Here is a 25749-nt window from a genome sequence, read left to right as displayed (position 1 = left end):
ATTCAATTAATGGTGCAATAAAACTAGAAATGTGTGACCAGGTCACTACTAAGATGCAATTAACTAGCTGATCACATCTTCACTGTAACATGTACCAAGGGTCCGCTACATCCCCACTTCCGGCTTTTTTCCTCTCTGACTTGAATGGGGTACATAAGTGACACAGCAAAAGACTGCAGGAATATTTTCTTCATAAAGTTTATTATTTGGGCTCCAGATTCTTATTGAGATTCCATGTTATTTGTTGCTTACACTCACCCCTCAATATTTAAGTGACAGAGGTTTCAACAGAAACATGTAAACTACCACCCTCCAGAAATTTATTTTTGGAAAAAAGTGAATGTTTTGTTTTTGGTTTTGGGGGGTGGGGGGCACTAAAGACAATTAAGGTGGCTCTTCATAGGGAAGAACTGTTGTGTAAAGAGACTTTTAAATTCCACACTTTAAGTGTGACTGGACTTCAACAGCATTTATAAAGCTACCATTCAAGCAACTGAAGACAAGAGAAAGCATGCTTACATTACTACAGTTCTTGGGTTGTAAATACTGAATAGAAGTTTTGGCCAATGATCTCCTTTTTAGGGAACATTTATTGTTATTTGTTTTTTATTTATACACACTCCATTTTTAAGCTATACATGTCTACCATGTTAAATTGGGAGGAGACATTTTTACGTGTTTTTAACATTTAAAATTAACATTTAAGCTGCTGGGGATGAATCAAAAGTGTTTTGCCTTTTTTAAATTAAATAAAAACCAAAAATAAGATCTAGGATGATCACAAGTAAAGCACCAATCACCCTCTGATCTCTACAGACACACAGCATTTACCTTTGCCTTTTTTCAGCAATTCTCAGTATCTCGCAGACCCTGGTAAATCTGTCAGACAATTCGACTGTCAAGCCACACTCCTGCAATAGTGGCAATGCACTATCTGGGCCAATCACCTTTGCTAACAAGAGAGCTATATTTTCAACAGTGATGCAGTTAGACCAATCAGAGTTGCCATTGCTGACAGTATTCCCATTCTGTGCACCAGCATGGTAGGGATCAGTGTTGTGACTCTGTGCAAGGTGGAGAAGGAACTTCCATTCCTCCATAGTCTCTGGAAGTGAATCTAAAACATAAAATTAATATACATTAACAGTTGATTATCTATGAAGGTAAGACTCCTACAAGCTCAGCCATTTTTAATCTTCCTGTATTTAAAAAGCAGCTTGTATTCTAACATCAAATCTACTTCTATATCTTAAAATATAAAAATATGGGGGCTGGACTCCATGATCTTCTGAGGTCTCTTCCAGCCCTAATGTCTAACGTCTAAAATATTTGAAAAAATTACAATTCAACTTTTAATGAATTTGCATGCACCCAAGGGTCCTGAATCTACCTCGGGATATCAAGATATCTAGAACTATACTGCAGACTAAGCTTTTCTGACTGTCACTGCAGTTTTAGATTATACGAAATAGACACTAGATTTTTAGTGGAATTCCACCATCTGACCTACTAAGCAAATCACTGCATCTCATGAAAGAATCGGTTCTAGCAAACTAGAGGATTCTTCAAGATATGTGGCAACATGCAATAAATTAAAAGGCACTGCTGCAGTTAAAGACGACAAAATATCAAGACATTTGAACCACTCCAATGACAAGGTTGCCATTTTAAAATAATGTAAAAATTCCTGTGTAATTTTGTTGGAAGATGAAAAAAAAAATCAATCTGCAAAGGAGCATCACACTGACTTATATACTGTTACATTTATATTGTACCATGCACCAAGCAACTGCCTTAAAAAAAAAAAAAAAATCAACTCTGGATAAACATTTCTCTGAAACTGGCAGGCCATCAGTACATAAGTAGCATTCATTATGCATCATAAAAATCTGCACACACATGTTAAGTTTCACTAACCATGTTCTTCATCTAACAGGTTCATATCATCCAAATGAACAATGTTAGTAAAAGCTTCTTTTCTTCTATCCATCTCGAAACAAAGTGAAAGATATCCAGGCCAGAAGCTTAAATAAGAGAGCAAAGATTTCCAGGAATAAAACAGTTGGTCTACAGTAGAGCCAAATGATAATTAAATGCTGAGTTATGAACACTTCAGTAAGGACCAAGACTCAGGAACAACAAGCAATAGGCTTACAACATACCATTTGGAGCAGAGAACCAGAAGGCATAACAGGGCTGTTCAATTTCGGGGCAGCTGGGGGCTGCACACTAAGGCAGCTAGGGGTCATTCACTACATGGGCCGCCCAACCAGCCTGGTTTCCTCCTGCCACACATACAGCCTCACCCCCCTCATGGCCAACCATGCTGTGCAGGCAGCTTACCCATCTGTCACTGAGCAGCCAGGTTTCCTCCCTTGCTGTGCACCTCACATGATGAGTGCAGCCCCCTCTCACACCAAGCACACTGCATAGGTACACTGCCCTTTCCACTGCTCTACCCCATCCCCAGGAGCAGAGGAAGAAATAGGAAGTCACAGAGGGCGAAGGAACTTAGAAACAACAGCTGCCATGGAGCAATGAAGAGAGTGGCAGCTTGGAAGGAGCCCACATGTGCTCCACAAGCCACCAATCGAACATCCCTGAGGTATAACAGTAGTGCTCAAGATCTGCTATTCACTGCTTTAAACAGCACAGCTTTTCATCAAGTGATACCTCAAAACCAAAAAGGTAATAAGCATTCACTGGTAAAACAAATCCAAGTGATCTCAGCCAAGTACGATTGCTTCTTGTTCACATTAAACACTTCCAGCTAGAAAACAAGACAAAACTGCATAGGTATGTTTTCTGTAAGTACTTGGCTATTCATAACCTGTACTTGTCACTTCCACAAAAGCCAGCCATAAAATACTTCATTTAAATGAAGTTAGCGCTGACAAGGAGCACAATGACTTTCATTTGTAGGTTCAGTGGGCCAAAATGTCAACTAAATAAGCATCAAGAATAATCTTAGTTTAGCAGTAAATCAAACTACTAGCTTACCCATGTGACTTACAGATGTCAGCCATCTTTTCTTTAGTTACAAAATCAGCTGGGAGTTTAATGAGAAGCAAAATCAGTTGGCTATAGCCCCAGGTAAACAAGTGTGAACGTGGGCTGGAAAAAAGATATATTAATTAACAAGTTAAAGGTTAATATTCTTCTGAGTTTTAAAAAATTCTACAAAGTGGCTAAAATACATGACACAGGAATGCTTAATGTGAAAGACAAGTCTGATCATAATAAAAATAAATAAATCAATCAGAGATTAATGTATTCAGTTTTTTTCTTTGGACTCGTGTTAACTTTTTCTTCTTCCTCTGCCAGCTCAAATGCTAGCCTGGCTCTTTTATTTCAAAACTAGCATAAATGAGGGGTGTGCGAAATGGGCCACATTTGATTCAGATTTGGCCCAAATCGGAGACAGTGACTCGATTCATTGATTTGGATCACTGTCCCAATTTGATTTGGCTGAATCTGAAGATTCAATGCCAATTTAGAGAATCAGCGATTCAGCTACTGACACAGTTTTAAATGTTTTTTCTACATACCTCAAGGTACCAGGTGTGGCTTGTGAACACTGTGATGGTGGGGCGGATGGAGCATCCACTTCCTGGCGCACCACTGAGCATGCGGGAGAACCCCCAGCTCGGTGATCAGCACCCCCTTGGCTCGGTGATTGGCCGCAGGGGGATCCCAGGTGCCTCGCCCAGACCTAGGAGGCATCAGTTACTGATCTGGGAGGTGTGGCCCCCCCGGGGGACTCAGAAGTGGATTGGAGGTGCTTCTGGTCCACTTCCGGGTCCACTACTGAGCACGCTGAGGACCCCCGCAGCGCTCCTGTGGGATGCTTCATCCACCTCAGCATCTCAGCATTCACAAGCCACCTGGTACCTTGAGGAATGTAGAAAAAACATTTAAAGCTGTATCTATGTCTGAAACATTGAAACTTTCCGAATCAATTCAGAGGGTTCCGATTCGATTCTGAGAGATTAAAGGGTCTCCTGATTCAATTTGGATTCGGAGATTCGGCCGCCAAATCGGGCCGAAACTCTGCTGAATCTAACCAGTGACCAAAGGTTTGCACAGCCCTAGCATAAATATCACACACATCTTTGTACATGGCGTGCATGCAGTCAAACTGGGCCAGCAGGAAATTTCAAACTGTTCAAATGCGTTTCCAGAGAACATGAATTTTAAAAATGACTCTCGTAAATGACATGACATTTTCATATACGTGAATGTAAAGGGTTAGCAAACAGACTGTTCCATGTATATAGAAAAATATTTTAAATACTGGTTACTTCTGCTGAGTATTTTGTGTCTGTGAGGTCACGGTCATACTCATTCAAGTTACTGGAAAAGAAACCAAGTGGGACACAACAACAACAACAAACTTACCTAGGGTTTCCCTCAGCATCCACAGTGTTTGCTTTTTGTGGTGCATCATAAGAAACTGCCCATTCTAGCCAATTTAGTCGTAAGGATTCAGGCTGAAGAAGTGATCTAAGCAGAGATGCCCTAGACAAAAGATGGCAGGAAGGCAGTTGGTTTCAAATTTACCAAATATGGACACGTGAAAGCACAGGTATATTAAAGACAGAGGAGCGTGTTTACACGACATGCTAGAAGTGCAGTAGACTAATTCTACTGTGCATTAGCACGTCATGGTAAAAGCTATGCTAATGCACAGCAGAATTAGTCTAAGCATTAGCATCACATAAAAGACGTGTGCCAGTTCTACTGCGCAGTAGTGCCAATTACAGTGCATTAATTTCGTACCATAATTATAGCTCATTTAGGCATGTGTAGATGTGCAGAGTTAGAGAGAATGAATGAGAGTGTGAGTGAGGGAGTGACTGCATAAGCACATGTGCATGATTACATACACACACAAAACTTTGTCATGGATCAGTATCAGAAAGATTAAGTGAGCACTTAGGTAAATTATGCTTGGAATAAATTCTAGTGCCTTCAGTAAATAGTAACAGCATGTATACATTTGAGTTCTGCATGTTAAACAGTTTTTATTCACTCCTGGATACAGTTAATACATTAAATCACAGTTCTCCTTAAAGAATAACTAAGAAAAGTTAGGTAAAAAAAGAACTACTTTATAAACAGGACTGTTGTTAGGGCATGAAGCAGACACAGAAATTAACTGGCAGAATGAAAAACTATTGTGCATTAAGCTCTACTCAATATTTCAGGTACAGGTGAAATTAAATAAAAAAACCTCACGCATCTGTATGACAAATACCTTTTATGTTATGGAAGCATTTCCTAAAACAAAGGCACACAGCATATGTATTGACATTTTACCTTTTGTCTTCTGGTTTGGATTTCACAAGACTGTCTAAATATGCCAGGAAATGGGCAGGGTGATGTCTACAAAGCTGCATGATGTCAGAAGGCAAGATGGATGGGTAGAACTTGATCAAGGGCCTCAGAGCTGTTTCTCCAAACTTCTCATAGAGTCTGTACAAAACAGATACCTTTAATGCCAAATTGCAGAAAGACTGCTGTCACTTAGATAATATAAGAATTACAAAATTCTAATTCACTTCCCAGTCTCTTACAAATACAGCTCTCAAATTCTGATAGACCATTAACTATAAAACCTCACATGCTGTTAAAAAAGCTAGCAGGAATATGAATCCACAGTATAGCAAAGAAAAAAAAGTCTTGACTTTGTCAAAAATCATCAATACTCAGAAAAGGAAGTCATAAGCCACAGACCTTTGGACGTGTGCCAGTAACAGAGGGCTATCCCAGGGCCCCAGGTCATTTAATAATTTTAATATTTTCAACATATCGCCATTTTCCATTGCCGAAGTCACTGGACTACTGTGTGTCAGCTCTGAAACAGAAATCCTTGAATCAGTTGTGAGGTCTCTCTCATGCTAGGCTAGACACAACTTCCTCTGCTCTCCCTAGGTGTCTATTGTGAAAACCTATTTCCAGTCAACAGCCAACAAGTAAATAAATCACAAGCAATGCTAAAACTCAAACACTCAGAGTGTAATAGTGTTAAAACAAAGTTACCATCATCATACTATTTTTGTAGAGGGAACATTTTTATTTTAAAAAATTCAAACCAAAAGTGTTTTCCACTCTTTCTTTTCATTAGGCTTAAGATAATTTGCTTCTTTCTGTATATCATATAAAATAATACATATCTGGAGAATGTTCAGCTTCCTGTGCACTGAACAGACTCGTTACTTTTTAACACAATGTTATTAACTTTTCTTAAGAGAGCACAACTAGAAAATGCTGACTGCCAATATAACTCTCCTCAAGTCACTGAGGAATTCAGTTGCTGACCCCATAGACAGTAAGGAAGGTGGGGGTGTAGTTCTCTACGTAAAGGAGGAGTACACATCCCTGGGGTTCAGTACTTAGACCAGTGCTTTTCAATATATTCATTAATGATTTGGGTGTTAAATGTGTACTGGCAAAGTTCACGGACGACACCAAATTATGGGGGAGTGTGGTCATGATGGAGGACAGGCTGGAGATACAGGTTGACTTGGGCAGGCTCACAAGGTGGGTGGATCAAAACCTGATGACGTTTAATACCAAGAAATGTAAAGTGCTCCATCTAAGGAGAAATAATTCACAACACACTTACAGGTTTGGCATTGCTACATTTGGTAGCACCACAACCAAAATAGACCTGGGGGTTGCGATAGACCATAGAATGAACATGAGCCACTAATGCGATGCTGTAGCCGGCAAAGCAAATAAGACCCTGACATGAATCTACTGATGCATCTCAAGCAAGGATGTCATCCTCCCACTCTACTCAGCTTTGGTGAGGCCACACCTGGAGTACTGCATCTAGTTCTGGGCTCCACACTCCAGGAAGGATATGGAGAAGCTTGAGAGAGTCTAAAGAAGGGCTACACATATGACTAGAGATCTGGAGAGCAGGTCATATAAGGAGAAACTGAGAGACATGGAATTGTTCAGCCTGGAGAAGAGACTTGGTGGCAGCTTATAAGTATAGAAGAGGTAAACATCAGGATCTGGGGGAGCATCTGTTCCCCAAGGCACCCCAGGGAAGACTAGGAATAACAACTGTAAATTGCTAGAGGATCACTTTAGATTGTACATAAGGAAAAACTTCTTTACAGTTCGAGTGTCCAGGGTCAGGAACAGACTTACCCCAGGGATGGTACACACACCTACTCTGGAAATCTTCAAAAAACATCTAGATGCTCACCTTGTTGGGGTCATCTGACCCCAGCAGTCTTTCCTGCCCAAGAGCAGGCGGGCTGACCAGGTGATTTCACGAGGCCCCTTCTAGCCCCTAACACCTATGAATCTATAAACATGGAAAACATAACGCAATTTTCTCAAGGACCACAAAACTACCTGCATGTGAGCAGTCCTTTGAAATGCAGAAATGTAGCTATTACTTTTTCCTAGTCTAGAACTTGCTCAAGCCAAAAAAGAACAGATTCCCATATGGTCAGCCATAGACTCACATCCAAAGTACTACTTAAACAGATGCTTAACTTCTTTACCAAAATCAAGGCCACATTTAGTTGGAGACCGATCTATAAAACCTTTTACTTCAGCTATAAAGAACCAGAATGAATTCTGTTTAGATACATCTAGGAAATGGGTTTGCACAGATGTTAGAAATGACTTCTGGAGAAAAGTGTGCTTGGGTAGATCAACTCTGTATGTCAGTAACTAGAACAATAACTAAATACTTTGTTTTATCTTTACAGGAGCCCTGCTATCTAAGCTTTGAAAAAAAGCAAAGGCATACTTGTGCCTAAGCTTATCCCTGAGGGTACTGGAATGTTTTCAAATGATTAACAGAAATGGGAAAACCATTTGATTTCTGGAGCAGTATGCTCTGCAATTGCTCTTTATGAAGTGTGCATATTCCATTTCAACTGGTTTAATTATTACTGCAGTATTCAACTACCTGAAACTGCATTATCAATTAAATTAACTTGTTAAGAAATAATTTCAGTGTAATTACTAAACAAAGGGAAGCATAGCCCCTCAGAAGCCATCAGTTCTTCTGTTGCTTTAGTTTGTTTGGGGGGGGAAAAAAAAAAAGAAAGAAAGAAAATGAGGGCACTGGCAACATTTGTTTCAGAAATGATACAGAAGAGGCTGTCCTCAAGGTCTGATATTTTAGAATCTGAATTTTTCCAGAACAAAACCTAAAACTAGCAGTTGACTATCAGTTCTATCAATTCACTTGAGAGAAAAATATCACCCCAACACCCTACAAAACACACATGCTAGTTACCTTTCAATCCTTCAATGTAAGTTTCCCAAATATTGGGACTGTTGGCATAATTGATTATAATGAAATCCTTTAGTCTTTTTAAATCCAAGAGAAAGAAGTAGCTTTGTATAAACCTACAAGCCAAGACCCATAAAGTTGTTAATGGCAAACGCTCTTCAGAGCTTTCTTTTGTAGGCTTGCTCTCACAAGCAAACACGTTTAATTCAAAACACAGCGTTGTCAACTCAACTAGATCCTTATGCACCTCTTGCGGTATAGAACATGGAGGATACACTCTAAAAGAGTGATTCAAGGTTTCTTTTGCAGTGGTATCATTTTCACATACAGTTTTGCCTGTATGAGCTTCACTAGCTTCATTCTTTTCCATGTTGTATTCCAAGGCACCACGCTCTCCTTTGTCTACGTGAACTTCGCTATTCTGAGGCAGTTCAATATTTTCTTCCGAGACTTCACTCTGTTCTTCAGTAAACATAGTTTTGTCTTTCTTAATAGATAAACCATCATCTGAAATGGATGAACTGCCATCTGAAATGGAAGGCTCTTTGAAGGCAAATGTTTCTTCCAGGTTCAAAAACCACTCCTGTAATACCTCCTTCAAGCATTGTGGTTCTAACAATATGAGAGGATCCTGGAGTTTGGCTCTGGAGAACAACAAAAAAGGTGAATTTTCCCTAACTGCTAAGAGATACTAAAGTTAACTCATTACATATATGACATAAGCTAATGAACAAGCAGCGCATTATTAGACAATGGGGTTTCCTTGAGCACTTAGGACACACTATTTAAAGCAGGAGCAAAGTCACAACAATTTTCCAAATATGTTTGGAGGCCACATTCCCAAATGCATTTTCTATAGCTTAGCAGACAGCTACCAACATCTACCTCTGAAGTCCTGTTTTCTCAGCAATCTTCCTGTGGGGTTTCTTTCTTAGTGGAGAAAAGCCCCACTATTGAAATAATAGCCTTAGTGATAGCATTAAACTATATCTGGATACATCATCATCTGCTCACTGTAATTTATTGCAGACATAAAGAACTGAGCAACTTTCTAGCAGAGTCCAACATAGACTTTACATACTTTTCACTTACATAGCTTCTACTGTTGCTACCTTGAGGTCTCTTAGCTGGTCCACTTTTGGAGGCTGGCTTTGCCCCACTCTGGAAAGAAATATGAAGGTAACACTGTCATCTAACAGTCTAAAGAAAGATTTTTTTTTAAAAAGTAAGAAAGATATAGCATTAATTCTGTTATAAAACTGCAGTTCACTAACTTTCAATGAAAGATCATTCTGAATCCAAAGAAGTTACAGTTTAGTTTAATAGAGTAGCAAGCATTAACACAACCTCAATGGCCTTTTCACTTCATGTCAAACATTAACAGAGATAACCAAGAAGAGGAAAAACATCAAGCTGCAATAATGAATGCATTACTTGAAACAGCTAACTGATTTGGCAATTTAACAATTTGGCTCTTGCTCTTTAAATCACATGACAACTCACAACAGTTCAGTGTTTTCTTACTGATGCCAAACAACCCTTCTAAAGACAATAAAACTAGGGATACACCAAAATATTGACTGGCTATCAGATCAGCACCAGTAAGAGGAGAAATGACATTACTGGCCATCGGCTTTTTTTGGTCATTGTAGCCAATAATTACGGCCACGTGCCTGGTGCACCTTAGCGAGCACAGTCCAGTACCCGCACCCCACCACTGTGGTCCAAGCCCACAGCAGATTATAGGTCCCAGCAAGCAGCAGTCACAGAGTGCTGCACTCAGCAACAAAGGCACTGTTACTAGCTCCTACTGCTGCTGCCACTACCATGGCACCGCTACACGCACTGCAGAGGCCTGAGCACTGGGACTGCCACAGAGACCACAGCGCAGGCGATGCAGGATGCCACACAAGAGACATTCTGCTCTGCCGGACATTGGGCACCTTTACAAAAGCGACTTCTCCCTGGCAGCTGTGAGAGGTTGGCTGTGCGGTGCCCAGAGTGGTACGCTCTTGGGCTCCAAATGTGCCCAGGACTGCTGTCCACGCAAGGGTCCATCCCACCCACCTGAGACAGCAGCACGAGCTGTGCAGAGAGTGGAGCTGTGGGTGGAGGAGGCAACGTGCGTGGGAATAAGGCAGCGTATGCGTGTGTGGGTATGCGGCTTATAAATGCAAAACAAAGGTTTATTTACATCAGTAGTTTAAAATGCCTTGCACCATTACTAAATATCATTTATAAGATCGGCATTGGCCAATATGGTTGGTTAATCATCAGGTATCAGCCAAGAAAATCTTTAATTGGTGCACCTCTAGATAAAACTATTTATTCCTCTTCCACTGAAAATAGGAAGTTGGCTTTAAATTCCCATCTTTACAACCCCTTTTGAAGTTGGAACAAAAGACTGAATAGGGAATGACCTAGTTCTCCTTCCTCAGTTATTCCAGTACCCCGAACAGTATGTGCTTTTAATATCTATTTATCTAGAAGAGTTTGCTAGCTAAGTACAGGTTTCCCTTACTTTACACGGGTTCTGTATGTGCAAATTTGCTCTTATGCAATGAACCTTTTTTTCCAAAAATTTGTTATATGCGAGGTAAATTCACTCCTATGCAAGCAGTGTGGTGGAAGCCCGCAGCCAGCTGTTTTGTCTGGTGCACTGTGGGAGTGACATGCACCAAAATATGGATCTGTGCTCCTTGCTCGTTGCCTGCAACACGTGTTTCTGTAGTTGCCCATTATGATAGTGCCCTATGCTTGTGTGTACTGTCTGCTGTTGGTGAGTACCAAATTTGTCTTGTAAAAGAGGTAGAAATGGGTCTCAGGGTCAGTACAGTCAAGGTCTTGGAATGTATCCTTATTTGTTACATTGTAAGTGGGTTCCCTTTATGCAAATTTGAATTATGCATTGTTTTCCAAGAATGCATGTACAGCATAAAGTGAAAGAAACCTCTATACTTTGAGATAAAAGATCAGAGGGAAAAAATAATTCATGCAACCAGCAGGAGAAAGACATTGAAAAAAAAATCCATGCAGCAGAATCATATGACCACCCATTCTACTGAACAGAAGATACCCCCTTTTTAAAATTAGAGATTCCCAGCCCCTTACAGATCATATATTAAAGTAATGAGAAATATGTGAGCTTGCACTTACATGTTTTCGTCTTCTTCCTGGGGGTATGCTGCTATACTTGCAGTCACCTCATGTGGCTGCTCCTCATCTTTCATTTCCTGCCTCACTTTGGCATCCGGACTCACATGAAATGTGCCAATCTTTTCGGTGGTTTTGCGTACAAAGCTGGAAACGCTAAGAGTCCAAATTTCAAACAACTTAAATGGCAGCAGGGAAAAGCTCAGCCAGAAACAACAAGTATTAATTTTGCTACCCAAACTGTTATTTCAGAAATCTTTAGAACATAAAAGGGTGTAAGAAAAGACTATGAGAACATGGAGAACCAGCGAGAATATAAACATAAAAGAATGAATGCACTCATATCACAACTTGCATACTCTGATCCAGTTCTTTCCATCAAAAGGTGACTTTCACAAGGCAAAGAACACACAAAATAAAACCATAAAAATTTACATTCTGATGCTGCTTGAAATGAGGGAAATCTCACTATCAGTATGCAGATTTTTATCCATACAGGTTATAGTCCACATCAGAACCATTAAACCAGATGGCAGCATTAAGTTAATTATCTTTAAGATGCACCTCCTCATCAGTGACAAGAAGCTGTCTTTCAGCATTCATGATTATTAAAATAGTTTAGCAAATGGTATTGAAGAAACAGGACGAATGTGGTTTTCTTGGGGATGGATGTTAGCCCTATAAGCAAAAAGCCCCTCTTAGTTATATAGTAAAACATTATTATAAGAGGTGCTGTACAAGATGGAAATTTATAATTTATTTGACTTATATGCCACCCTTCCCAAGAGAGGCCAAGAGCTGTTTACAAGAGTAGAAGAGAATAATGTAGAGCAGAAGAAATTTTAATTGTAAAATAAGCCCAGACATACCACACAGCCCATGTGAAGCCCTCCACTGGAAGGGAAGGACCACCTGTGAACAACCAGCTAACTGATTGATGAGCCATTAGCAGGAATCCTGGTTTTCTGTTTTAAAAACTGCAAATTCTCCAATTTACAAAAAATCCCAAATTATTTCGATTTATAACTCCACATCCGCATTTTTCCTCAATTAAAACGAAATACCATGATATATAAAAGATATGAGTTGATCACAAATGTTTTATCAATATATTTACAATTTTAAAACAATCTGGAAGCCTACCAGCACCTCAATCGTTCAAGACAATAAATTCTAAATACCTATATATTTTGGTGTTTGATTTTGGTTTTTTTATCGTGGAAAATCAGAGCTGCCCGTGCCCACTTTGCTCATCAGGACATGGATCCAGCTGCAGCTGTCCCCCTGCTGCTTTGTGATGCTAAGCAACCCTGATATGCCATTGCCCCTCACTCCCCACTCACAGCCCCCTGGCCCTGCCAGTGCCCCTCCCCCCTGCCCTGCCACAGCTCCAGTGCCCGGACATCTTCCCACAGTGCCAGCAGCCTCCCCCACACTCTGACCTCCTACTGCTGACACACCCCTGCCCCACACACATGCGCCTGCCCCCCTTTTCCTCCCCCACTCCAGTCACCCAGACAGTGCCCAAGCCCTGGCCCTCCAATCCCCTCTCCCCCATAGGCTTACCTGCATTCAGCTGCTGGAGCTGCTCCCACCATCCTGCCTGGCTGTAATGATGGCCACATGCATGTGCACATGCACACACACACGGTGTCCCCTGCCTCCAACTGCCCTTCCCTCCATTTCCCGCAGCCCCAAGCAGCTCCTTGCAGGCTGGAACACTGCCCACCTGCAAGGGGAAACCTGTCATTTCCTGTGTTTTTTTCCTTTAGCAAGGAAAATCCGTGTTTTTCTCCTTTAAAAGAGAAAATCCACATTTTTCTGCAGGAGACAGAAAACCTGAATCCCCAGTCACAAGGTTGCCTAATGTTTCCTCTTTAACCTCATAGGCTACGGGTCCTAGAGCCGGCCTCTCCCCTCCCCTCCTACTTGCTGGCACTGCATGGCTTCCCTTCCCCCCTTCCCTGCTAGACTGCACCTTGCCCTGTGCTAAAAAAAAAACAACCAGTAGGCTAAGCAGTTATCACTGGACTTCTCAGTTAAACAATTTATCATTTAACCTTTTCACATTCCTAGTGGCCAGGTAAGATGAGAAAGAGGGAATGCTGGGTGTCATCAGCATACTGATGACACCTCGCTCCAAATCCCACCCACTTGCTTCATGTACACATTGACCAGATGGAGAAACAAGATTAAGCCCCGGAGGGCTCATAGGAAAGGTCCTCAGGGGGATGACAAGAACTTGACCATCACCACCCTCTGGGACCTCCCTGCTAGAAAAGAGAAGCACCTGTTTAGAGCAACACCATGAAGACCAACCAGGTCATGTAAATGCTTTATCAGTACCCCATGGTCAGCTGCATTAAAGACTGCTGAAAGGTCAAGTAAGATCAGTAGGGCACAACTCAAGGCAACGATTACTGACCAAGGCCACAAGTACAGTCTCTGTGCTATAACCAGGATGAAAGCCAGACTGACATGGATCCAGAAATCTGATGACATCCAGATGAACTCAGAGCTGTTGGGCATGGGCCATTCAATAACCTTCCCCAAAAAAGGGAGGTTGAAGACAAGGTGACAACTGGCTGGGGAGTCAAATGTCAAGTGTGGTTTCTTAAGCAGGCAAATCTCAAGACTTAAGAAGGCCTAGTACCCCGCCTTCCTGAAGGAAAGCGCTGACAACATTCACCAGTAATGGTCCCAATCCCCCCTGCCAAAATAAATAAGTATAGAAGCAGAGTTAACAAGTATAAAAATAGTAGAATATGAGATCTTAAGAGCTCAGCAGTATTGAAAAGAAATATTGTATAAAGTAAGGGGGTGTGGGACACAGAGCAAGGAGGGCTGGGCACTGCAGAAGGGATCAACAGCCTGAGACAGTGGCTGGGTCATGAACAGCAGTCCAGTGTTTATAAAACTTTATCAACACCTGGTCTAACAGGCATTAGAGATTCACACAGCACAGGGACGAGAGAGAAATCATTTAGTTCTTCTCCCCCTGCCCTGACACTGGGTGATTTGTACTTAAGCCATTTATAACTAATATTTGTCTTGCCTGCTCTTAAAATGTCTCTAATGAGGGACAAGAGATTCTACAAGTTCCCTAGCTTAACTAATTAAAATCAAACATTCTCTTGATCATAGGATGTGAAAGCAGTGCGCTCACCTTAGCAATTATGAGGGGAAAAGAGCCAACTTAATATATCAGGATAAAATTGAAAACACATCTTACGTTAACACTCCTGGTTTTAAATAAGATGCAGTCAACAATGTTCAGAATAGTCACAGGTTTGGGGGAGGGGGAGGGGAAGGGGGAGGGGGAGGAATAAACTTTTGTTTTACATAAGCTATTTCATATTCTCTTTATAGTTAGTGTTCTGCTTTCGCTTATAAGGCCTACATTTGATTTTTATTCACAAACAGTTAAGCATAAGCTGCATTTTTCATTATGTACTTTTAAGGCAGCACTGGATTTGCTAAAAGAAGGAGAAAGAAAGGTGATTTAAGGCACATATCTTGGCAATACATACCAGCAATTAAAATGCAAAGCTTTCATTTTGCCTACACGCAATACGAGACCTTCTTACACTCTGTAGCAATGTGAACACTACAACTGCCTATACACATGCATGGAGGTGGGTGATTCCAATACAACTGCTGCAATTAAATTTATTTTAAAATGGCCGCAGGATGATTTATCTAACCCTTGTTCAACAAGGTTTAGTTAAAGCACCCTATAGTCATTTTAAGACGTGGCATTGCAGTATTCTAATAGAATGCAGAACAGACTCGAACAGACTGATCCAACACCTTCTAATTAGAACACAAGGAACACATGTATAGGCACCCCACAGTACCAAATCCTACAGCCACACTCAATAGGCTCACTTAGAGCCAGAAATACCAACCACTGACTAAAGGACACTTTTATATTTTCCTCAAATTGCATTTGAGAAAAGAGAGTGAAACCTTGACTCCACTGAAGTAAATGGTAAGCCTTCTATTGTTCAGTAGAGTCAGAGTAAAACCTTAAGTTCACTACCAAATTTGATTTCACTTCCTGTGTTTTCTGTGATACTGTAACTTCTTGCAAAGTAAGGCATGAATTAACAGACAATGCTACAAAATCAGAAAACGAATTAAAAAAAAAAAAAAAACAGACATAACGGATGAACAAATCTCCTAGGATTTTACCTTTCCTTGACAGCTTGGAGAGAGACGAGAGGAGATGGGGAACGAAATGACAAAGGAATACTGAATGGGAGAAAAGTCTCAGTCCGATCAGTCTCAACCATCACAGAAGCATGAGACACGCTGTCTAACAAATGGAATTGAAATAAAAATCATGAAACAGTGAAGTGACCTGACAAAATGAAACATTTAGTCAAATTCTGAGCTAGAAACTCTTAACAGGGAAACTGCTTTTACATGACCTAAAACAGGTTTATGGGTGTTTTTTATTTTTGTAACTGAAGACAGATTTTTTTGGTGGAACTCTCTTTTTAAGGGGTAAGGTGCCTCAAAGGGTAAGAGTCTAGCATTGTGCACACACTCCTTGTGCTCAAAGTCTATTTCAATGTTACTGACTTTGGACTTAGTAAGCTTTTTTTATTCATTTTTTGGATCTGCATTGATAAGTGCTGTGAGGCAGCTGACAAAACAATGACAGTTCTAGAGGGAAACACCAACTGAACAGTAGTCTTCTGTTCAATGGCTTCTAGCCAGATGACTACATTTGAACCAATCACGGTTGCACAAAAATTCAAAAGACTGTCATCCTAAAACTACATCAAGATAGTTCAAAAAAGCCAACTCAGTCCAAACACCCGTAATGAAATATCCATTGCTACACTCCCTCATTCTATCTGAAGACAAATCAGTATAACTTAATCCGAGTGCTAACACTTGCCATCAACCAAAGGGAAATCAGTAACTGAAAATGCTTACATAATTGGTTTGCTGGTTTTTCTTTCCCCAATAACTACCAGTGAATTTGTTCCTTTTCTTTTTTGCCCTTCATCCTTGAGAACATACACAGTATGTGGCAGTCATACTAAAGCTCAGACAACAGATGAAGTCAGTTTTGAGCCATCTGTTTTACCTTTTGGGCATTCTTTTTTTAAAGAAGAAAACAAAAAGCACAAAACCCTCCTACAATGCAACTGAATGTTGCAGTCTTTTTTCAGATGTTGTCAGTAGCATTTTTTGTTGTTCTTTTCAAACCATGCCCTAGCATGAGTCATGCACAAAACACCCTCTGCACTTTTAGATGATGCAATTAAAGAAAGGGTTAGTTTTAATAATGGTGGCTCAGGTCTTACCGCCTGCCCCTTCAGAACAACATCTTTGAAAATTATTTCTGCTAGCATTCACAGTAACCCTACCCACACACTACCAGACTAAATGATCTATCGAGTCAGTAGACCTCAAGATCAATATTACACTTCCTGCAAACAGACTAGCTTTTATGCATTATGTGGAAAAGCATCATGTAAAAGCTAATGGCCCTTTATATAAATGTGAAGAGGCCATTCATTATGCTTACTTAATAAGGGAAGCATCTCAAGCACATGAAAAACTCACATGCAGACACAGAGACAGAGAAGCATCTAGTACTTATGTGATTTAGCGATTTAAAATAGTTTGGTTTGTCTCGAATCAAATGCCCTTGTTTTAACCTTCTTAAACTTAATAAGGTAATACAGTAAAAGGTGTAAAGATGATGAAACAAAAGACATATGGCAAGTGTAAAAGTTGATGGTTACAAATGTCACCAGCATTGATTAGTAGCATAACACAACTTAAAAAGAAGGATGAAGGATATTAACTTATAAATCTTTATTTTTTATCATTACTTCATGACGCACATTGAGATGAAACCCACTACTTCTAGACAAAAAACAACACAGCACAAAAAGAAAATTCACCTGTTTTTGTGCTAGCAAAATTTAGCTAATAACATCAGTGGATTAATCACTAAAGAGGACAAAGAAACATTCCAATATATTTTCAAAACCTGTAAAACATCCTTTTTTGATTTTAGGTACTCTGCGTCTTTCCCTCTTGAAAACACCCAGCTCTCTACGTAAGGGGTCAGGAAGATTCCACGGTATTTCACCACCTGGTAGAGTCTGCAGCTGCTGGACAAAACACTCCCATCTACACAGCTGAGGAAAGTGAGGTGTTGCCCTCTGTATTCAGCTATGTGGGTATCCTCACTTCAAATGTGGATTCAGTATTATCTCTTACTAAAACTTGTCTCTTCAGTTCTGTCTCATCCAGCTCTTCTGGTACAAGTGACCAGATTTTTTTTTCTTTTTAACGTAAGCTAAGTCTCCACATGCTTCCTCAGCAGAGTATATTCTCTGTAAGAGCAGGGTCCTTCCTGAAAGGCCACACTATTTCCAAGTCTAGCACCAAAAAACCTCTAGCTCTTGGTGGGAAAATAAAGGACAATGCTGGTGAGATTGGGTAACAGCATTAGTATTTCAAAATGATATTCTACGCTACTCCCTCAATATGCTTATCTTTAAAAATACAAAAAGCCACCACCACAAAAAAAAATTAAAACTGCAGGGAAGTTAAAAGCTCTCTTCTTACACCTACTGCCATCTCAGATCCAATATTGCTCTAGGTATGTTAGCTGATGTTGGAATTGGTTTTGTTTACATAGAAGTTAGACTAAAAATGACAGGAAGTATTTGTAAGTCTGTTACGAGATCACTAGTTACTTGACAAAAAAAGTGCGTGACAAGCATATTTCCAATATATGCCATTACCAAGATCCACTTGCTCTTCTTCCTGATGTGCAGAAAATTCTTTAAGTCTCTCATCTTCTGATAGGGTTTGACTGTGTATAGAACAAGAGTCCTCATCTGACTGACTGCCTCTTCGGCTAATAACACGATAAATACCAGAGTCTAAAACACTGAAACTTTCCTGTGGAAAGGGAGAGTCACATGAGCCACAGAAATATGCTTCTGTATTAAACCACATTCTACAAAAAAAAGTGCATCACCAAAACTTCTATTTTTTTTATTGCCGTGGTACAGATTCTACCACTACCCTTCTCACACATCTTTAGGGTAAAAACCATCCTGGGTATCTGCATGCTGATAACTATGCAACATCATGCAGCTAGTTTCTTTTCTTTTTTTTTTAAATAAACATTTTTAGAAGAAAAGTATTTATAAACCCACCATGGGTCAGATAATCTAATAACCAAGGAGGCCCATAAAAATCAGATTGTACCCTTACAAATTTAAATATCTGAATTAACAGCGTCTTCCCTTCCTCCCCCAGCAGTCCCCAATAAGGAACGGACATTCAAAATATATGACCACTGCCAGTTAAAACAGGCACTTTGCAAGAGAACTATTCTCCAATTTGTGAAGTGTATGTTAATAGGCAAGGTTGTAAATAGTGAGGATGTGGACTGACGGGCAGGAAAAAGAAACATCCAGGACTTCATGTGCACCTACATGTGATGAGATACTGCTCCTCCTACTGCTGCATGCAGAATCTAGAGGTTCCAACTTTGAAATCAATTCTTCCAGTTGACGAATGACATCTGGTTGTGTTGAGAGGTCCAGCTGTGATTTCAAGTGTTCTAACTTATCTAGAGACAAAGCTTTTCTTGCCTACCAATACATAAAAATAGAAAAAGAAAAGAGTACTGTTAAGATTTTTATATTCAGAGGGAAAGTAACACTTATGCCTCTCTGACCAAGTTAGTCTATAAAGGTGCCACTCTGTCCCGCTTTCTGCCCATCTTCAGACTAACATGGCTAACTACCTCTGTCTAGACTAGTTATAATAATACCATTTATACAAGATATGTTTTATATGAAAGGTGTCACCACTGGTTAATTTTAGAGCTGCATCTCAATATGGGGGAAAAAGGTCCAAAATCCTAAGTGCAAAATTCCACAGGACTTGTCCTCCCCATGTGCCGACCCCCTGAAACAACTGAACAGACACAGTTTAGGCAGTACACAGATAGCAAAACGAGTTTACTGACTCTGCAGGGAACAATGGAGTTCTGGAAGAGGCAGCAGACTTTGGCAGCAAGGCTCCAGAAGCCTCGTCGCAGCAGACGTTCTACACAGCGCTCCACTAGCAGAAGGGAGAGGTGCGAGACTTTTCCATAGGTATGCAGACAGAATAACTCATTTTTGAATACTGCAATATCCTGAATATCTACATAAAAACAGTTGAGCAGAAAAGTCATAGGGGCTAAATGACTTAACCAGCCTTTCTTCTAATTTCCTTCTTAACCTGCCTGTTAACAATTTCAACAGCTTTCCATTCTTATAATTCATCAGTAATGAGTAACATTAGACAGTACTATACCACTTCCTAATTAATGTGATGTACTGTGAAAGTAATGAAGTCCCTTGGCCTTTGCAAAATTGCCTAAAAGCATTAAAAAAACCAAAATTATCCCCAAATTAGGTACTTTATTTTTCTTTAAAAAAAACAGATACCAATTCAAAGATAGACGCTGTCTTTAAATCCATTCCTAAAATCTAAATTTTGATTTAGCTTTGTTATGGAATAAAGACTTCCCAACCAATACTTAATTAAAGCAATTAATTGCATGCTGCAATTAAAGCAGCAATTGCATGCTGAAGGGTCAAACTCTTTTGGCACATACGTTCAAATGCTTCATGACAACACATTTTGAACTTAATGTCAATAGGGGACAACTAACTGCTCTAGCACAGTGGTGTTCAGCTTCAGCCCAAGGGGCCAGATTTGGCCTACAGAGCCATGTCACCTGGCCCACAGGGCTCCCTACAAGTCCGGAAATTTGGCAGGAAGGGAGCAGTGCAAGTGTTAATTGACAGTCCTCTTCTGCCACATTTCTGGACCCATAGGGAGCCCCACAAGTTGGTTAACATGACCCTGCATGTGGGGCTGGATCCAATGCGCAATGGGATCTAGCCCTTGAACTGACTCTTTCACCCCTGCAGACTGGATGAGCGCTGCAGTTTGAGTCCCACTGCTTTAGCAGTTTTAAAACTGTGACAACCACCTCATGTGTTTAGTATTTATTAACTTTGGTCTTGATACAGGCGTATCGAAGATCATAAATACACTTAGGAAAACCATCATAAAAAAGCCTCCTAGTCTACTGAGGCCAGATGTACTTTATTCTTACAGAGATCAAAAAAGTGCCAGAGAGAAAATATAAGGAAAGTAAGCCACAATATTTTATTTTAATCATCACTTTGATATTTTACTTTGAGATTTAGTATTTTCCCCTATCACTTGCATGTATCCATAGAAGGTACTTGAAAATATTAGTTTCAAAGTTGAACTGGGGGAGGAAGAGGGTTTGATATTCAAAATAAGTCATATAAAGTATTGAAAAGTGCTATTTAAGCTTATTTGTAGAAAAGGAAATTGGTACAGTATGCTTTAAGTACAAGTCTTTATGACAGAAAGTACAGCAAACAATGTAGCAAATCTCTGAGAATAATGAGTTCACCTTTTATTTCACTCCAAAGTAAAACTTGAACACTCTGTGGATTGAAGATATAAATGCCTTTTTCTGTCCAGGTCATGACACAATGGTCACTGTAAAAGAAAAGAAAAAACAACAACTTCTTGAAATAATACTTAAGTTAACTCATTTCAGAAGAAAATTCTCTTTTCAGCATATTCAATTCATTAGGGAACTGAGCTAATTTACTGTTTACTTTAAGAGCAAGACAAAACCTGAATTTTAGAATGCAGACATATAATCTAACACCTCTTTTATTCAAGTGTGACAGAAGGCTTTAGAAAAAATATTTAAAAAGCAAGATTATTATGCAGTTGTCACAAAGAAAAAGCATCTAAAAAAATGATTCCTAGAGAATGATCACCAGCTTTGGTGAACCTATAAGCTTTTTAGAAAGAAACAGCACCCAGTAGAATGGTCAAAAGTTGTAATAGTTTCCATATTTGTCAGCAAAATAAAGAAAAGAGGAGAATAAGGATGTTAAAATAATTTACCAAACAATACTACAGTAGAGGTTTTGGAAGGGAGGAGAAAAGGAAGATATATCAAAACCACCATCCAGGGGCTTTACAGGACATCTTTGGGGCCTTTACACATTGATTTAATCAAATAACAAACTGCATTGGTTAGATTTTGGAGAAAAGTCACAATAATTTGGATATGGCTGTTCTTTTATTTGCTGAGTTGTAACTTAATATGGAATAATTCAGAGTGCAATTCAATAGCTGTGCTAGACCCAAAACTTCCCGTAGAGCTACTAATGGTTCCATATATAGCACAGCTTCACAGTATAGCTCATGGAACTCATACAGATATGAAACTTCTAGTTCCAACCTCAGAGCTCATCACTACGACAACTCTTACCACTGCATATCTAAATGCAGGAACTTGTGGAGGAAAACAACCCGGAAGACAGTTCTCGCAAATGTTATATGCTAGTAAGTCAGAAAATAGATAGCAGAATTAAGAGTCTACAAATTATTAAGATAGTTTTGAAAAACCTAAATTTTGTTAATAAAAGTGTGCTCTTAATACTCACGTCAAATATAACAGCTTTGGGAAAGACAAAGACTGGGGGGAAGAGGTAGAAGCATTATACTGAGGATCCGACCTATAAAAAAACCAACCCAAATTGACTAATACATTCTATTTTCAAAATGCATCACACTGATATGTATTTGAGCCCCCAGTCCTATGAACATTTACAACAAGGGCTTAGCTTACACACCATAATTTTATGGATGTAACTTCTGTGTAGTGTTTTAAGTCACAGGCTACGATTGAAACTGTTATTATTAGCATCACTGTCACAATTTCTCTCTAAAGGTAACACCGAGATGATGAATCAAGAACACTTTCAACAGAAGAATGGCAACGGGATTTTAAATTCATGGAACGAGGATGGAAAAGACCATAATCCACCAACGGACCGAAGTCCAAAAAAAGCGAACAGCGATTTACAAGAGTTCAAGACCTCTGCTTGGCTTAACAAATGGTTAAAATATTTTTCAATAAAGGTCAAGTCTCAGGTTGTTAAATAAGTTTATCATCATCATAACATTTTAGCTGAAAGAAAAAAAATCTAAAAAAACTGTTTCTCAATATCCTTGAAAGTATTTCCAAAGAATCCATGACCCTTGTACTCCAGCCAAACCTGCTCCAAACAGCATCAACAAGTAACCAAATAGTTATTGATTAACTCCTCATTTTCATGTTACATTTATTTCAGATCATCCAAAGCAGCCCTGTAAATTTATACTTTCACACTACAGCCATGCCATGGAAACTATAATCCATGAAATCAAAGTGAAAGTTTATTCTTTTAATAAAATGTGCAAAGATAATCTCCAACTCCTTCATTTAAAGGCTAAATCTAAAGCCAAATCTGACTGTTTCATCAAGTTCCTTTATTTTACTCAGGGCTACTGTCTACCAAAAGACATGCAATAAAAACTGACCACTGCTAACTGGAATGACAAGCGCTGAAGAATGATTCTGAAAAAATGCAAACCAGTCAAACTGTTTGTGAATCAAAAGCCATTTTTTTTCTTTTTAGAACACCATAACTTTTGAATGCAAGTAGGTAGATGGATTCCATAAAAACAGCTGAACAAGTGTTGGAGAGTCGTACAATGAAAATGCTAGGCCTGAGAACAAACTACAGTACTCATGACTTGACTTTTCTTACTACAGCTTGTTATTTTCAAACAGTAACTGTCACAAAAATAGTAGTGACAAAACTGGGGGGGAAGGAAGCAATCACCACTTAGTGATTCATCACTAACCATCATCAATACTACTACCTTAGAGTAATGAGAGGGAGAGGAGGTGATGACAACAGCTGTTTGAATTGATGCGTGCTTAGCACCTCTCCATCAAAGTTCACCTCCCACATCCTTGACCCTGGACGTGCACAATATATTAATGGCAGCTGGCTCCCTCCACCCTTTCCAACTGGGAAAAAGCAGGCTCCATATTCTCCATCTCTTTCTTTGTTACCAATTTTCCAGAACTTTTCTCTAGTACAGGAAAAAAAATATTTAGACAACATTTAACACCACAAGTTAACAAAAGTGGTTTTAACATTTTTTCTTGGGCAAACAAATTTACTAGAAAAATATTCACAACCTCAAATTCCAAAAAAATTCTTATTAAATAGGATTACGTTTACACATAAATTGCAGTTTACAAATATTCAGAATATTTGCTTAATACAATTCAACTTTCCATTACTTTTATATACAAGCAGTCCTCGACTTAAGATGTTTCGACTTGCAACGAATGGCATTTAAGATGTTTATAAACTGACTCTGTTTTAACTTTTGACATCAGTTTCGACTTTACAACGCTTCATCTGATGTGAAGACACACCAGCAAACAAGTTTGCTGCGTCGCCCATGTCTCTGGAGAACATCTGTCCAAACTTCCTTGGACACTTTCTTCAAGAAAGCAGAGAAGACTCCAGAAAAGCTTGCAGCCAAGACTCCTGAAAAGACTCCAGCCAAGAGCCCTTCAAAAAGTCCAGCAAAGTCACCTCAAAGAAGTCCTTCCAAAGCAATATGATTGCTATTTACAATATGAATACATTAATGTAGCTATATTACCCATCTATAATTGATTCAAATACAAAATTCTGGGTTATTTTTGGGGAAAATAGGGTATTGACCCCTGGTTCAGGAACCGATCCCCCATTTATAACATTGTTTCTGTGGGAAAATCGGTTCTGAGTTATGACGTTTCAACGCAGTTTTCAGGATCCAATTGTGTCATAAGTCCAAGGACCGTGTGTATACAGATGTAGTGCATCCTTCTTGCATTTACTACTTCCACATTTGTTATTTTAAAGCACTGTGGAAGAGTCTGATTTGATAACAGTCTTCAAATACCTGAAGGGCAATAATAGAGAGGATGGAGATAGGCTTTTCTCTGTGGTTATAGGGGAGAGGACTAGGAGCAATGGACTCAAACTGCAGCAGAGGAAATTTAAGATGGAGATCAGGAGGAACTTTCTGATTACGAGGGTAGTCAAACATTGGAACAGGACACCTAGAGAAACTATGAAATCTCCATCCTTGGGAATTTTCAAGAACAGGTTGGACATATACTTAGCTAGAATGGTTTAGTCAGGGCGGGCTGGACTAAATGACCTTGAAGAGGGGGCTGTACTAGATGACCTTATAAGGTCCCTTCCAACCTGATATTCCTATGATCCTATAAAAGGAAAAAAACTTCTTGTGAAAAACAGTGGTATGAAAGATTTAACTTGTTTGTTCAAAAATTTCCTTTTATAAGGAATACTACACAATAATTACAGCTGTGTATATAAGTAGTGCATTTGTAATGAAAATTCCTCTCCACTGCATTCATTTGGATGTGAAGTAAGCTTTTATTTTATCTCAGAAGATAAAATAATTTCTTTGAGGGAACAGACTAATGACTATTTGACAAACCAGGTGGACAATCTCTTATTTAAAAAGAGCTACGTAGTAGATGGTTCAGTTCTCTCGAGCTGTCTGCCCTAGTGTAATACTGTCAAGAATGTAAAAACTAAAACACTACTGGTCTAAAAGGCTACAAAATTAAAGCTATAACTCACTTTAAAGCCATGAAACTCAATCCCCAAAAACAGATGCATAAATAAAAACCCAAAGGTGGATAACTGTGTAAAAGGGCTGCATTTAAACTGAAATAATGCAGGTATGTCTCTTAATTGATGAGTATGCATGCAAGTGATTGGTAATTTCTAATGATAAAATTAGAAAAAATATTTCTCAGCATATCTATTTGAATTACAGTCTCAAATTTTAACAAATAACCAGTATCTTTGCATTTAGAGTATAACCTACCTCTCAGTATCACATAAGTAGGTGCGAGTGAGTGAAGAGATGAGCAATCTTCCATCCACATAATCAAGCTGAACTACCCGGGAGTCTACAGTGGTTATAATTTGAACTGGAAACATCACAAAAGCAGCAGCTGCCTAAAGAAAAACAAAAGCAATACACATTTGGTCTTAATATTCCATAAAGCCTGTATTATTCCAAAATTTAGGTAGCAAAATTAAGTGTTCAAACGAAGTTGTTTGTGTATAACAACAGATCCTATGAAGAGGGCAAAGTTGAGTCAACACAATTAATTCCCCTCTATAAAATAAGGCTCTGATGCTATGGATGTTTACATGTGCATTAGGCCTGTGTGAAGTAGCAAGTACTCGCTTCAGATTCGGCCGATTCGGGGGACAGTGATTCGAATCAGTGAGTCAAATTACTGTCCTAAATCAATTCATCTGAATCAGCCAGGCCCATCCCCCCCACCCCAC

At 39.4% G+C, this 25749-nt stretch overlaps 1 protein-coding gene across 2 annotated transcripts in view; it reads right to left on the bottom strand.

Annotated features, from left to right (window-relative positions):
- HPS5 (HPS5, biogenesis of lysosomal organelles complex 2 subunit 2) overlaps positions 1–25749 on the bottom strand; it is a 45669-nt gene that overhangs the window by 1589 nt on the left and 18331 nt on the right. Inside the window, exons 6-23 of one of the 2 annotated variants that reach the window (XM_019551818.1) lie at positions 25277–25410; positions 23234–23449; positions 21970–22041; positions 20916–21004; positions 19443–19621; positions 18904–19062; positions 18202–18361; positions 15617–15740; positions 11426–11578; positions 9362–9430; positions 8273–8913; positions 7997–8044; positions 5737–5857; positions 5320–5475; positions 4399–4518; positions 3001–3114; positions 1918–2024; positions 832–1117 (exon numbers count right to left, since the gene is read on the bottom strand). In XM_019551818.1, coding sequence (XP_019407363.1) covers positions 832–1117; positions 1918–2024; positions 3001–3114; positions 4399–4518; positions 5320–5475; positions 5737–5857; positions 7997–8044; positions 8273–8913; positions 9362–9430; positions 11426–11578; positions 15617–15740; positions 18202–18361; positions 18904–19062; positions 19443–19621; positions 20916–21004; positions 21970–22041; positions 23234–23449; positions 25277–25410 — 2948 coding nt within the window. The remainder of the gene's footprint in view (positions 1–831; positions 1118–1917; positions 2025–3000; positions 3115–4398; positions 4519–5319; positions 5476–5736; positions 5858–7996; positions 8045–8272; positions 8914–9361; positions 9431–11425; positions 11579–15616; positions 15741–18201; positions 18362–18903; positions 19063–19442; positions 19622–20915; positions 21005–21969; positions 22042–23233; positions 23450–25276; positions 25411–25749) is intronic. The other variant, XM_019551819.1, reaches the window with a different exon arrangement.

The sequence above is a fragment of the Crocodylus porosus genome, unplaced genomic scaffold, assembly GCF_001723895.1.
Source record: "Crocodylus porosus isolate Cpor-Errol unplaced genomic scaffold, CroPor_comp1, whole genome shotgun sequence".
Lineage (NCBI taxonomy): Eukaryota > Metazoa > Chordata > Crocodylia > Crocodylidae > Crocodylus > Crocodylus porosus.
The sequence above is the reverse complement of the archived record's forward strand: the minus strand, read 5'-3'. Positions and strand labels throughout refer to the sequence as shown.